The 14,056-nt window shown below is 39.6% G+C and overlaps 1 protein-coding gene across 2 annotated transcripts; it reads left to right on the top strand.

The window, feature by feature from the left end:
• Positions 1-2,059: 2,059 nt before the first annotated feature.
• vdac3 (voltage-dependent anion channel 3) lies at positions 2,060-14,053 on the top strand. Of its 2 annotated transcripts, XM_074639302.1 has the most exons (10): positions 2,066-2,201; positions 6,581-6,699; positions 9,023-9,094; positions 9,321-9,370; positions 11,374-11,526; positions 11,642-11,694; positions 11,843-12,070; positions 12,186-12,336; positions 12,847-12,904; positions 13,001-14,053. In XM_074639302.1, exons 2-10 carry the CDS (start codon positions 6,585-6,587, stop codon positions 13,090-13,092), a joined length of 972 nt encoding a protein of 323 aa, XP_074495403.1. In that variant the 5' UTR covers positions 2,066-2,201; positions 6,581-6,584; the 3' UTR covers positions 13,093-14,053. The 2 variants fall into 2 exon arrangements, with proteins under 2 accessions (XP_074495404.1, XP_074495403.1); XM_074639303.1 differs by lacking the exon at positions 6,581-6,699 and having other exon boundaries at positions 2,060-2,201.
• Positions 14,054-14,056: the final 3 nt, after the last annotated feature.

Raw genomic sequence — 14,056 nt, 5'->3', positions numbered from 1 at the left:
GCTGGAGAGGTAGCCTACACTGTACTCATTCTGAGATTAAGGTTTGCCTGACAGGCTTCAACCAGGGCATATACACCCTCTGAACCATGGACATAGCTAGAGGTCATAGCCCCCCAGTGGTGTCAGAGTCTCATTACACCAAAACTAATGCAGCATTTCCACAATTGAGCATTGGCTATACTATTTTATATATATATAATAAAATTCCGACATTGTAAGCATATTTCTCATATTCCTGTGTTGCTGCAATTTAAATTATTTATTTGAAATATGTATACTTTCTAAACAAGCTTCATTTTAGTGACAATTTGTGGAACAAGTAGGCTAGATACAGTTGATGAGAAGAATGCATCAAGGTAACAGGCCTAATCTCATAATATTTTATATATATATATTTATATGAATAGTCTACCATAATAAAACTAGAAATCAAAAAAAGACATTTCAGAATTGATATTGAATATTCTACTTTATGTGAATTAGAATAAGACACAATATGTCATTTGTTCTATCAATGTATGTATACCAGAATATTTTGGGTGGATGCTGAACATTATTTAAGAAAACTGGGCAAACAATTTAATTTCAGGAAAAGGACATTTTTATGTGTTTTGAAGGTAATGTGAAGGAAAAAGATATTGTGTTTTTTGTACAGTTAATTCAGTTTTGGGAAAAAATTCCACACATTCACAAGAAGAGATGGGCAGACTTCAAACCTAATTTTGAACATTTTTATCAAGAATTGAGAAAATATGGCACCACAATAAAAAACATAAAATTTAAATAAAATAAAATAAAAATAAAATAAAATAAAATAAAATAAAATAAAATAAAATAAAATAAAATAAAATAAAATAAAATACAATAAATAAAATAAAATAAAAATACAAAACAACTACTACGTGTTTGATAAATGTCTTATGGAACGATGAAAATGTATTGTGATATAAACAGATATATTTTTATAGAGAGTATGGAATATGAATATGAGAGTATAAGAATGTCCTTTTGCCAATATTCTGGTATACATACATTGATAGAACAAATAACATATTGTTTCTTCTTCTAATTCACAGAACTTACAAGAATATTTAACATCAATTCTGATATGTCTTTTTAAGTTTCTAGTTTTGTTACGGTAGACTATTCATATAAATATATATCTATAAAATATTATGAGATAAAGCCTATAACTCTGATGCATTTTTCTACATCAACAATGTTATCAAGCCGATTGTTCCACAAATTGTCACTAAAATGAAGTTTGTTTAGAAAGTATAAATGTTTCAATGATAATTTAAATTGCAGCAACACAGGAATATGAAAAATATGCTTACAATGCCTGAATTTTTATATGTATATGTATAATATATGTATAATATGTATATACCCCTGGCATGAACAGTTGTGTGTATAAAAAAAAAAAATATATATATATATATTTATATATTTTTTATATACATATTTATATATATATATATATATATAAATATAAAATATCAATTAAATAAATCTAATTAATCTAATTAAATAATCAATTTTTATATATATAAATATACAAATAAATATATATATTTATTTATTTAGTTAATTTTGTTTTATGTAAAAAAAAAAAAATATATATATATATTTATTTATTTATATATATATATATATAAATTAAAAAAAATAATGCAAATATATATATATTTATTTATTTTTTATTTTTTAAATCAAAAATAATATGTATATATTTATTTTTTTATTTATAAATATATATATATATATATATATATATATTGTTTTGTTTTGTTTTTGTTTTTAATATATATATATATAAATATAAAAAATAAATAAAAAATAAATATATATGTATATTTATTTATTTAATTTTTTAAAATTTAAAATAAATAAATACATAAACAAAACTAGAAACCATTTTATATGACTATTGGAGTGATAATATTGGTCAGATGGGTTGATCCAAAATTAAACACCCCCCCGAGCACCACATTTTTTCACAATGTACAAGTGTCATCATTTATGAACAGTTTAGTGTTTGATAAGTTTTTATTGCAGCAGGGCCCCGCCCTCCGGCCGGAGGTCTGAGTCGCGCCTGCCCAGTGAGTCTCTCTCTGTCTCTGTTTCTCCTTCACTGTGTCCTGCTGCTGCTGCTGCTGCTAACAACAACTATAACTCTGCACGCTGCGACACACACAAAGGTAAGAAAACTGACTTTAGCATATTGTTATTCTATCTAAAACGTATTCTGTTATGTGTGTTTATCTGCATGGTGATTGAGCTGTTGTTAGTTGACTGTCAGGGAGAAATGAGTCACACATAAAGAGGTGTGTGTGCAGCAGCAGCAGCAGCATGCAGGGTTTTAATGCCAGTCCAGGCCTGTATGTGCCACATTAGAGAGTGCAAACTATAATCTACCTGAAAACTAATCTCCATAAATGGAGTTTTACTGACTAAAATGTCGCCTATTTTGCATAACGTGATGGCGACAGAGGATCTTATTCTCTGTAAATGTTATAATAAAGTAGAATATTTGACCATTCTGGTGCAAAATCCAGCATGGAACAGATGTAAAGAAGATTTTAGTGTTTTAAAAAGTCAGCTGTCGCAGTGATGGTAACCCCCTCCTGCAGACAACAGACGTCTTATTATGGAACAATGGGAACCAGAAGTGGACGCATCTGGCACATAATAATACTCTGATGGGAGACTGGAGAGGCTTTATGGGACAAACAGCACGACGTGATGCCTTAAATCTGGTTTTAAAACGTTTTATCTGGCTGTTCAAAGTCCATGAACAGATACACAACCAGGACCGTTATCCACCTTTACCCACGCCCCTTCCTATGTAATTACACATTAGACACAGAGTGGTGACCCACACTGAGTAGGCTATTTATTAAGAGAATTAAACATCATGCTCAGCTTCGAGGAATAAGTGAGCAAAGTTTAAACATAAATTTAACAGTTTTTAACTTTTTTTAAAGTATAGATATTTTTTAATATAAGATATTGGGGGACATTATGGTAATTTATTTGCTTTTTAAGAACGTTGCTCTCCTGTGCCAGACTGTCTCACAGCTGAAAAACACTCATTACTAAGAGACCTAATCCAGGGCTGGCTTAAGGCATAGGCGGTCGCCTAGGGCGCCACACACACACACAAAAAAATAATAAAATGCCAGTGGGCGCCCTTCCTCATTTTCTGCATTGAGGTAACAAATGAACAAATAAATAAATGCCAGTGGGCGCCCTTTTTCATTTTCTGCATTAAGGTAACAAATAAACAAATAAATAAATAAATAGAAAAAAATACACTTTCCACGCTTGTAACTCTCGTTGTAGTGAAACGGACTAAACACTTTTAAGCCAAAAATATCAGTGACAATTTTTTTATTTATATTATAATAAATACAGTTAATTATGAAAATAAAAAAATCTTAATTTGGTCTTAAAACCATTGTGATGTCTAATGTGTGTTGCGGTTTACGGGGCTAGGGTTAGCGTTCTGGAGGGTTGAACCCCTAACCTAGAACGCCGCTTCCCAGGGCACCAAAAGGGGCTATAGAGCCGGCCGTGAACCAATCACACTGGTCAACAAGTGTTTACACACATCAGTCTGAACTGTTGTCATTACACACACTGAAACACACCAGATGCACGCTGAACAATTTCTTCACTACCTCACGCTCTTTACATTCAAGCTATAAATTGTCTTGGTGTAACTTGACTGCACTTGACCTTATCTCACACACACACACATTCCCCACGTTATATATGACACACACACACTTGGTTTCACCTTATCTGAAGGGTCGGCCAGTGTTGGGTAACCGCCTTTTTACACTATTTTATAGTTTTTTTGTTCTTGCTGTTCTTCAACTATCGATTAATGTCAAAATTATTGCTAAAGTTGTTTAAATAGTAAAGCAGGTGAATAACCAATGTTCATGATTGATTAGACATTTATTAAATAAAAACATCCAAAACACTGACTTCACCTTCACAATTACAAGAAGTTGGTGTCTTTTCTCCAATTTATATTAATTCAACACCTGAGTTTGATACATTAATTGATCAGTTTGCTGTTATTTCTGACATTTCATAGACAGAGGAATTGAATATTTAAAGAATAACTTAACAGATTTCTCAATAATGATAATTATAGATAGTCAGAATCAAGAGTAGCCGTCTGTTTATATGAATCACAGTTAATGTAACACACTACTGCTCTGTGAGAGGACCAACAGCTCTCCAATCAATCAATTTAAAATAATTCTAGCCAAAAATTTGGCAATCAACACTAATTTTGCTGTGTATTTATAACATATTAACAGCTGTACCTGATTTTAATGAGCAGGTCTCTAATATATAAGATCAAAATATGTCACAAAATGTGAAATCAAACTGCTTTTTTGTACGCAAGTAATAATGTGTCAAGACTAAATTACTACAAGCACATAAAACAGTGTTATCCATGTTAGACCAACATGGAAAACAGCTAATTGGCAAAATGCAGACTCTGTTTTAAAGATATTAATTGTCTGTTTTTGACTGTTGACAACCACCATCTTGTTGTTTGTGTGGTCGCTGCTGTTTATTACTCGGTCATATTGACCTTTGAGCTCAGGTTGCAGCTCATGAAAGGGTTAAGATGAGTGGCAGGAGTGTGTTTGTATATACATACAGAATGGAGGTACAATACAGACAAATAAATCTGTTTTCCTAGGGGCTTTATTAGGCTGAACCTGGAGGTGGAGGACACATGCTGAAACTCCAGTCACATGTGTTGTAGTGTTGGGTTCACCTGGGCTAAATTTAGAGCAGCGTGTCGAGACGGAGAGCGGTGGAGGTCAGGAAGGAAAGGGTCAAAAATGGACTGCGTGGTGAAGTGACAAAGACGTTCCAGAACTTTTACACGTGGTCAGCAAAATGCAGGTCAGCTGGCACACATTTGCTTACCGTTTGAGGAATGGAGACTGAGACAGCAGAGACAGGACTTCATGACACATACAGTGATTTATGGTCAGGTGTCATCTTAAAAGGCCCTAAAAATCTGTTTCTTACTACAATTTTGATCAAATTTGGTTATTTCATTTGAGAGATTTCTATATTTGTTGTCTTTCTGTTCCTTGTTTTTATCGCTGGTTTTAAGTGGCTTAGTTAGAAAAAAGATGATGTCACAAGAGTTTAGCAATTAATCAGAATCTGATGACAGTTGTGCAAGAGCCAAATATTTCCCTGAGGAGTTGGTAGAGACCAATATCAGAGCCAAAAGAGAAAGAATACTGGACTTAACATTCAGCAGGTGACCAGAAACAAGGGGCCAAATGAATGACGATGTTGCTCCGTAACTGCTGAATGTGTAAATACTAGGGCTTTGATCGCAGGCCCCTGAATTCAATCAAATCTAAATTGTATCGTGACAGACTTTGTGACATCAGCAAATATCATATCAGAATGAAAATTGGGATTTACACCGCTAGATAATATGTCGATGTTGTGTTTCGTTTCCGCTGCGCCCAAGTGGTTAAAAAAATCAGTTATTGCAGGATTAATAAATAATAACTTAGACTGTTTCTGAACTTTTAATCTGGCTGTTGCTTTAGTCATGAATATTTTATGTTATAATCAAAGAATACTTATGATTTGAAACCAGGTTTGCGGGGCTTTAAGCAGCACACCACGTGGAAAAGGCACATCTGAAGAGAGATTACTGTACACATAGTCTCTGCTCATCTTGCCGATAGGTGACACGTGAGATGTGAAATGACACTTTGACATCAAGTTGCATCACAGCCGCTTTAACGTGCTGCTGATGTAATACTACTGGACAGGCTCTTACCCGTGTGATGTGCTGTGTTTCCTGTGCCCTTGTCAGGGGCACAGAGGCTACTGGATTTCACCAGATCATCATTTTGTACCAGGGGCTGCACGGTGGTGCAGTGGTTAGCACTGGCGCCTCACAGCTAGAGGGTTGCAGGTTCGAATCCGGGACTTTTCTGTGTGGAGTTTGCATGTTCTCCCCGTGTTAGCGTGGGTTTTCTCCGGGTACTCCGGTTTCCTCCCACAGTCCAAAGACATGCAGGTTAGGTTAATTGTGGACTCTAAATTGCCCGTAGGTGTGAGTGTGAGCGTGAATGGTTGTCTGTCTATGTGTCAGCCCTGCGATGGACTGGCGACCTGTCCAGGGTGTACCCTGCCTTCGCCCAATGTCGGCTGGGATCGGCTCCAGCCCCCCCGCGACCCCTAACGGGATAAGCGGTTGCAGATGGATGGATGGATCATTTTGTACCCTTCATGCAGCTAATCAGTATTCTTTGTCTGATAAAAATGCCATCTCTCAGGGCTGTGCACACACCTTATCATGTTCAAATGCACAAAGTACACACGTTCATCATGTGCTGCCCTGTGAACATACGGTATAATGTTCTGCATAGAAAGGACACCAGCTCTGCATGCTAAAGAAACATGCTAATATCCACAGCCACTCTCAGACAAAGCCTCATATTGTGCACACTCAGTGCTGGACTTCTTGCCAAAGTTTTCCCTCCTTGCACTCCTCTCCTCTCCTCTGAAGAGACATGGCAGAGAAAGGAGTAGTGGATGAGGTGCTGCAGGACAAGACAGGAAAAGGCAAAGAGGCCGAGAACAAAGGCCACTGTGGATCGTGTCAGCACAACGCACCCAAGGGACATGGTGAGTGGGGTGGGGGGATGCATCATCGGGGTCCCTGGATTGAGCTTTGGTTGCAGTGACATTAATCTCGTGAGGCCAGACTTGCATATCTGAGAAGTTTTCATCTTTTACGGCATTTAGATTTTCTGCATCATTAATAAATTATCTTATAGAGATAACATTACCCAGAGCAAAGTCTCATCCTCTGCAGAAAACCTATGATGGGTGAGATTAATAGTGGAAGGAGCAGCAGGACAAAAAGAAGCACAGGAAGGAAGGAGAGTCACTAGTAAAACATTAAACCATGTGATTCCAAATGCTCCTGTGCAAAAGTCACCTTGGCAAAAATGTCTTCTTTAAACACACAAAGAGCGTGCACACACACACACACACACACACACACACTGAGCCAGGGGACCCTGATGTCTGTCTGAAGCCCGGTGCAGTGCAGTGGTGTGCAGGACTCGTAGTTGCTGACTAACCAAACCTGCTTCTGCTTAGCTTAGCTACTGCATTGGCTGGCATCTTTCTTCTTTACACATCACATCTCTTTTCCTACACAAGCACAGCATAATGGAGATGAAGACAGTAGTAAGTCTTGCATAAAAAAAGGTCTCTGTTGGATGGCTTTGTGATCTTTTAAATGATTTGCTCATGTATATTTCTAGTCCCTCCTCTTAGAGAATCAGTGGCATTAGTTTAACAACATCCGCTGCTTGCTAATGGACCGCTGCCAGTAGATCAATAGGGTTCACATGGACGATAGAGGGGGAGGAGAGGAGCTGTTTGTCACCCAGACAGGCCCCCTCCCTCCAGATGGTGACGATCTCCCAGCTTAGACAAATATTTGTTAGAAAACGCTATCTGTGATGCTTTGTGTGTGTGTGAGCAACTATAGTACCTTTACATATGTTTATGCCCTGAAGTGTTCTCTGTGTTGCTTTGCTTATCTTCTACGTAGGTGCAGAGCTCCATGTGTTTGCTAGAGGTATAGAGTGCTGCAGGAATGAAGCCTGGAAATGAGTTAGTTATTTTAGCACTTCCGGTTCCCTTGTCTGGAAGTCAATGGGTTTTATGAATGGGTTTTTAGTTAGATGCCTGAAATAAGGTCTGTGGTTAACACAAGCTGAAGAAGTTTTATTACACAGCTTTGTTGAATACTCGATTCTGATTGGTCAATCACGGCGTTCTACGGTCTTTTATTTCTTTATAGCAGACCGTTGCTATGTATAACAGACCGTTGCTATGTATAACAGACCGTTGCTATGTATAGCAGACCGTTGCTATGGGCGCAGTTGTGATCTCGGACTCTGGCGGAATGTTTTTGTGTCAAATTATTGATTTTTTAAGTAAGTAGCCGTGTAATAAGCGGGATAATGTACAGCTAGCAGGTCATTGTTGTGTAGGAAACCCCTTCGCATTGGAGTCCACCGGCAATTGGCATGCGGCATCAGGGTTTATTTCACAACACTGACCCGCTAGCTGTACATCATCCCTTACTTAACGTTTTGTTCTACGACATAAATGCATTAATAAATACCCCATTCGTGAAATTTTGAAGCCTTTATATGTCTTAAAAAATGTGGTTACTAACAAGTGGCTAAATGAGACTACTAAACGTCATCACGCCGACTCGTCCGCCGTTACAGCCTCGTTGTGTATACTCGCACTCGTGCGACTGTGGTGTAGCTTAACGATAGCTTTTTACCTCTGGTGATTGCATTCACGCTTCAAACATCATAAAAAGTGATGTTCATTTGTGCAGATTATCTTGCTGAACAAAACATGTAAGTGTCATAAACGTGTGTTTGCCACAGAGATTATTTTCTGCAATAATCCAAAACCCAACGGAACAATCCCGTTGTCTTTTTGTCGAGGGAACCAGGGCGATGCTAACTTCATGGTTGGCCTTCAAAAATACATCATCCCTGCAGCTCTCTATTCAGTTTGTTGTTGTTTGTAGCATTTCTTTGAGCATTTTGATTTAAAGAGACATTCCACTGATTGTACATATGAAGTTAAGTTGGGGACGACTGTCTTTCAAACTGGAGGAGTATGAAAGATGTGGGTGTTTACGAGGTAAGGAATAAAAGATGCTATGCAGTTGCATTATAGGAAAAGCAGGATCCAGGATTTTTAGAGCACGACCTACATTAGGGACAAAGAAATCTGGATATTTCGGCCTCTGCTGCGTCAATCTGTCCCCTGTGAGTCCTCCAACTTTATGGAAGTGCATTACTCAGTTGCTGGAGTATCCCTTTAATTATGCCTTTAGACAAATTGATGCAGTGAAGTGTGTATTTATATGTGCTTATTTTAATAATGTGCATGTCTGTTTCCTCAGGCACGATGTCTGTCCCTCCTCCATACGCAGACTTGGGGAAAGCTGCCAAGGACATCTTCAGCAAGGGCTTTGGTAACTCAACATATACTACTGATATGATTATGTTTTAAGTGTTGTGGGTGAAGCTGTTCTGAAACAACAACTGATATTAGAGAACATTTTGTTTGTGTCACTTTGAATGTTTATTTTTGCTGCAGCTGTTTTGGAGCCGTGCTGTGCAGCAGAACGATGTCGTGTTATTTTTCCACCCTTTGTTGTTTTTTTTGGGGAATTTCCCTAATTTTCCTTTCTTTCCCAGGATATGGAGTTGTGAAGCTGGACGTTAAGACCAAGTCCCAGAATGGTGTTGTAAGTTTTTACAGTCTTTAAACCTGATGTGTTTAAGTTTCATGTTCAGGCCTCTCTCTCAGCGGTTGACTCACGGCCTTGCAGCACTTCATGTCTCATTGTAACCTACTCCGTCAGCAAATTAACAAGTTTACACCTCACTCTTTTACTGCAAACAACAAGTTGTATCATGATTAAAGAAGAACTCCATTTCAGAGTGTTTACTTTGCTCCAGACATGTTGTGCGTCTGAGTTGCTATAAACCCGTTGCCATGGTAAAACCATAATGAGCACTTGCATGCAGAGTTTCCCCACATGCCACAAATTACCTCATTGAAAAAAACATTGTAAATGTATTCCCTCTGTGTCTAAACTCAAAGGTTTCTGCTCTGTGTTTCATTTTCCCATCAAGCATGTTAAACTTCTCCCTAACTTCTCCCCTCTCTTTTCTCTTTTTCCTGCTTCTTCTTTGGACGTCCCTGTCAGATGGTAAGAGAGAGAGTGTGTGTATGCATAAGTAATGATTAAACACAGGTGCTCTGCAGGATAAGCCAGTGATACCAGTTGTTTGTGTGCAGACGATGCGTTCAGGCTTTCTGTCAAGTGTTTCTTTGCAGCAGTAGAAGCTCATCTAAATGCCTCTTATCCCAACTGCTACAGCCGTAACAGCAACAATCACAACCACCCTGTCCCGCCTCTATGTTCAGTTTCCCAACTCATTTTACTTCTTAAAGTTTCAGTGTGTAACATTTCGGGGGATCTATTAGCAGAAATGGAATATAATATTCACAACTATGTTTTCATTAGTGTATAATCACTTGAAACTAAGAATTGTTGTGTTTTCGTTAGCTTAGAATGAGCCCTTCATATCGACATAGCGAGTGGGTCCTCTTCACGTAGTCTGCCATGTTTCTACAGTAGCCCAGAACGGACAAACCAAACACGGGCTCTAGAGAAAGCCTTTAGTTTTTTTACGTTAACTGAAGGCCACCGTAGTTCTCCGACACGCTTGAGAAACTGCAGTAACGTGAGCTGTGTTATTATGATAAGGCAGCCCGTTCTCATTCCCAGGGCGTCAAATACAGACGCCTTGTCACAGCCGTCGGTGTTTGGCACCAACGCACAAGGCACCCTTGAGCGTCGGTATAAGACGCAACGGGCTTTCCATTAACTACAATGTAAACCCATCCGCATCAATATTAAACGCTCAGGGAAATTGCGCCGGGAGTTTGGTGACGTAGTTTAAAGAGCGAAAGAGACTGGCGGGTGGCAAACACAAGGCTTTCATCCAGGAGACCGCTGTTCGTGTCCCGTACGTCACGTTACATTGAGCTGTTTGTTTGAGGTCTAGGCAACTCTCCACCTCTGGAAACTCTCAAGAAACTTTTAAACCAACCGTTTTCGATTCGTAATAAAGACAGACTCAGCAACTGCATGGCTTATGTCTCACATCAAATGTTTTCAGAAACACATTTCGGTGAACTATTTTTGTGATATAAGTGAAGAAAGTTTCCAAACGAGCCGCCATGTTGGTTCCAGTTTGAAAGCTGGGAGCAGCAGCCCACGAGGGAAAGCGGTCATCCAATCAGGTGCCTTGTGTCTAGTGGCAGCCCATTAAGCGTCCAATGCTGGGAAGCGAGGCGATCCCTCACGATAAAAAAAACACCCCTGTGGACACGTACCGTTCACCTCCGAGCGAGGTGAACGGCTTTACCATGGTGTTGCACTCGGCGGCTCACGTTACCACAGTCTTGGAAAGGGAGGAGTGAGCGGATTGGTTCTCAGTTGGTTGCAATCTGCAACCACACCGCTAGATGCCACCAAATCCTACACACTTTAAAAAGGTGTTCCTTTAAATAACCAGCAATGCAAACCTGAGAGGGATTGTGTTGCAGAGGAAAAGTTCTCTCCCCTTTTGCCTGTAGTTTCTGTAGTTGAGCTCTAATGTGGCAGTGTGTCTTTCTGCTTCTTACCTTCTCATCTCCACCTCCCCCTTCATCACGTCATCCCTCTCTGTCCTGCAGGAGTTCGCCACCTCCGGCTCCAACAACACCGACACGGGGAAGTCCGGAGGCCACCTGGAGACCAAGTACAAAGTGTCTGAGCTGGGCCTCACCTTCAACCAGAAATGGAACACAGACAACACTCTCACTGCAGAGGTCACCATGGAGGACCAGGTGATGGGATATATGACAGGATTTTACTTTACTAGCCTGTTTAACAATGTTCAAAACATCAACACGTTCACATTCAGATAGAATATTAACTCATGGTCTGTTTATCCGTCTGTAGCTGGCTAAGGGCCTGAAGCTCGCTGTGGACGCATCATTTGTTCCCAACACTGGGTAAGAACCATCCTGTTCATGCTGAGTAGTTTTAAATCAATAAATTGACAACAAAGTGAATCCATTAGTAAATCAATACATGTGTATATTTAAACATATTAACAATGCTAATCTAAATGACTGTTCCCCCTTTTCTTTCCTTGTGTAGGAAGAAGAGTGCCAAACTGAAGACCGGCTACAAGCGTGACTTTGTAAATATTGGCTGCGACCTGGACTTCGACATGGCCGGTCCCACCGTCCACGCCGCCGCCGTGCTGGGCAACAACGAATGGATGGCCGGCTGCCAGTTGTCTTTTGACACGGCCAAATCCAACCTGACCCAGAACAACTTCGCCCTCGGACACAAGATGGGTGACTTAGAGCTTCACACCCACATGTGAGTTGCAGTAAAGAGAGGCAGGAAGTGGAAGTGGTGCATTTGGATGAGGAAGCATTTCCTCAGGATGACTAATATCCACTCCTGCTAATCTCCACCTTTTTGTGTATTTCAGTTATAACGGCACAGAGTTCGGCGGCTCCGTTTACCAGAAGCTGAACAGCAACTTGGAGACGGCGGTCAACGTGGCGTGGACAGCCGGCAGCAACAACACACGCTTTGGAATTGCAGCCAAATACCAGCTGGATAAGGACACCTACCTGTCTGTAAGAACTGACTTAACAATGTGATGGAGTCAACATGTAAAATGACAATAACCTCATCACTATAGCAGTGACAATTAGGAATTATAGATTCCAATTTGTGCAGAAAACAGGGACAAATCCTAGAAACTGCTTTAAACAATACAAAGAGTCTCGGACCACGCTAGCATCTCTGTGAGACATACAGCTGCTGTGTTAACATGCTGATGTTATATTTGTTATAGTATATTTGTTTACTGTTTACCACCTTAGTTTAGCGTGTTAGCATGGGAATCTTAATCTTTACTATTTGAGATCAATGCCTAACCTCAAACATCTCATGAGAGTTCCCCCAACTCTTGACACGACCCTTTTCAAGCCATCATCTAACTCCTCTGCAGTTGTTGACCTGAGGCTGATGTTTCCATATGTATTATATAAATGATGCAACAGCACCCCAGATCCCATCTACAGTATCTACTCTCTGAATGCTGATTGTCTCGCCCCTCAATGATGTTTTGTTTCTCCTCACAGACCAAAGTTAACAACGCCTGCCTCGTTGGAGTTGGATACACACAAACCCTCAGGCCAGGTTAGCTCATTCATTCACTCATTTTGTACCAACAGTCCACAACATAGCATAGTGATGACTACTTGATACATAATGTGACCCTCTCCCTCCCTGCAGGAGTGAAGATCACCCTCTCAGGTCAGCTCGACGGGAAGAACGTGAACGGCGGCGGACACAAAGTCGGCTTGGGTTTCGAGCTGGAGGCATAAAGATTCAGCGGGAGGACGGACGAGGAAGAGAGGAAAGAAAGCAACACAGGAGGAGAGGAAGAAAGAGTGAAAACACTGCAAAGGTGCACTCAGCGACACAGAAACACATACAGTATGAACACAGATACACACATTTGTTGGCCTTATCTCTGAAACCACCAACCCGCCTCCGAGACCTCCAGTACTGTAGTTTTAAAAGAGTCAAGCATTGTTATGTTTCGGTTACTTTTACATTACTTACAGCTCCCACAACCAACTTTTGAGCATATATATATTATCAAATCACAAAAAAGAGCAGACTTGTCAGCAGGTAATTTATGCAAAAACTCCTGTTCTCCAAATAATGGGCTGTCTATGAGCAGTTTAACCAGACAAAGTGCACTTTTAATAGAGCATTTGTGTCTTAAACTTAACTGTTTTCTTTCTGAAATAAGATTTGAAGCACCTTGTTATGTTGAATGTGTGGTCAGGTTGTTTTTGTTCGGTTATACTCTGGGTTTTTAGACATTAATAAGATTATTAGAGGGTGCTTGTTTTGGTATATTGTGGTTTTGTTGCATGCTTTCAAGGCTAGGAGAGAGGTTTTTTCTTTTACTTTTCTGTAAACGGATGCAATAAAAGCTGGAGAGAATCAAGCAGAAAAGACAAAGAGAGGCTGATCTTTCTCAGATAGAGCGGGCTGACTTTGATTCCACCATTTGACCTCAGTAACAGTTTTAAACTGTGAACCTTCAGTTGCCTAAATCTCTATTTTTCAGGTCCCGTTTGGTAAAAGGGCCGACGGCAATTTGAGACTCTCGTGTCACCTCTTTGTCTCGTTTTGTGTCTCTGAACCTGTTCAACGTTCACCACTGCATTTCACTTGATCTGTTCTGTGCTTTGTATAGGAGAGTTAGTCAACATTAATTAGGACCTCAAACTGATTTTATTGAAATAAAGGAATAAATAATGTTAAACACTACGA

This window comes from Sebastes fasciatus, chromosome 6 (genome assembly GCF_043250625.1).
Source record: "Sebastes fasciatus isolate fSebFas1 chromosome 6, fSebFas1.pri, whole genome shotgun sequence".
NCBI classification, from domain to species: Eukaryota; Metazoa; Chordata; class Actinopteri; order Perciformes; family Sebastidae; genus Sebastes; species Sebastes fasciatus.
The sequence above is the reverse complement of the archived record's forward strand: the minus strand, read 5'-3'. Positions and strand labels throughout refer to the sequence as shown.

Excerpts from the sequence above, each read along its gene's own strand:
- vdac3 (XM_074639302.1), top strand. The coding sequence starts at position 6,585 with ATGGCAGAGAAAGGAGTAGTGGATGAGGTGCTGCAGGACAAGACAGGA. Across the intron at positions 9,371-11,373 it reads CCAAGTCCCAGAATGGTGTT|GAGTTCGCCACCTCCGGCTC; the intron begins GTAAGTTTTTAC and ends TCTGTCCTGCAG. Across the intron at positions 11,695-11,842 it reads TCATTTGTTCCCAACACTGG|GAAGAAGAGTGCCAAACTGA; the intron begins GTAAGAACCATC and ends TTCCTTGTGTAG.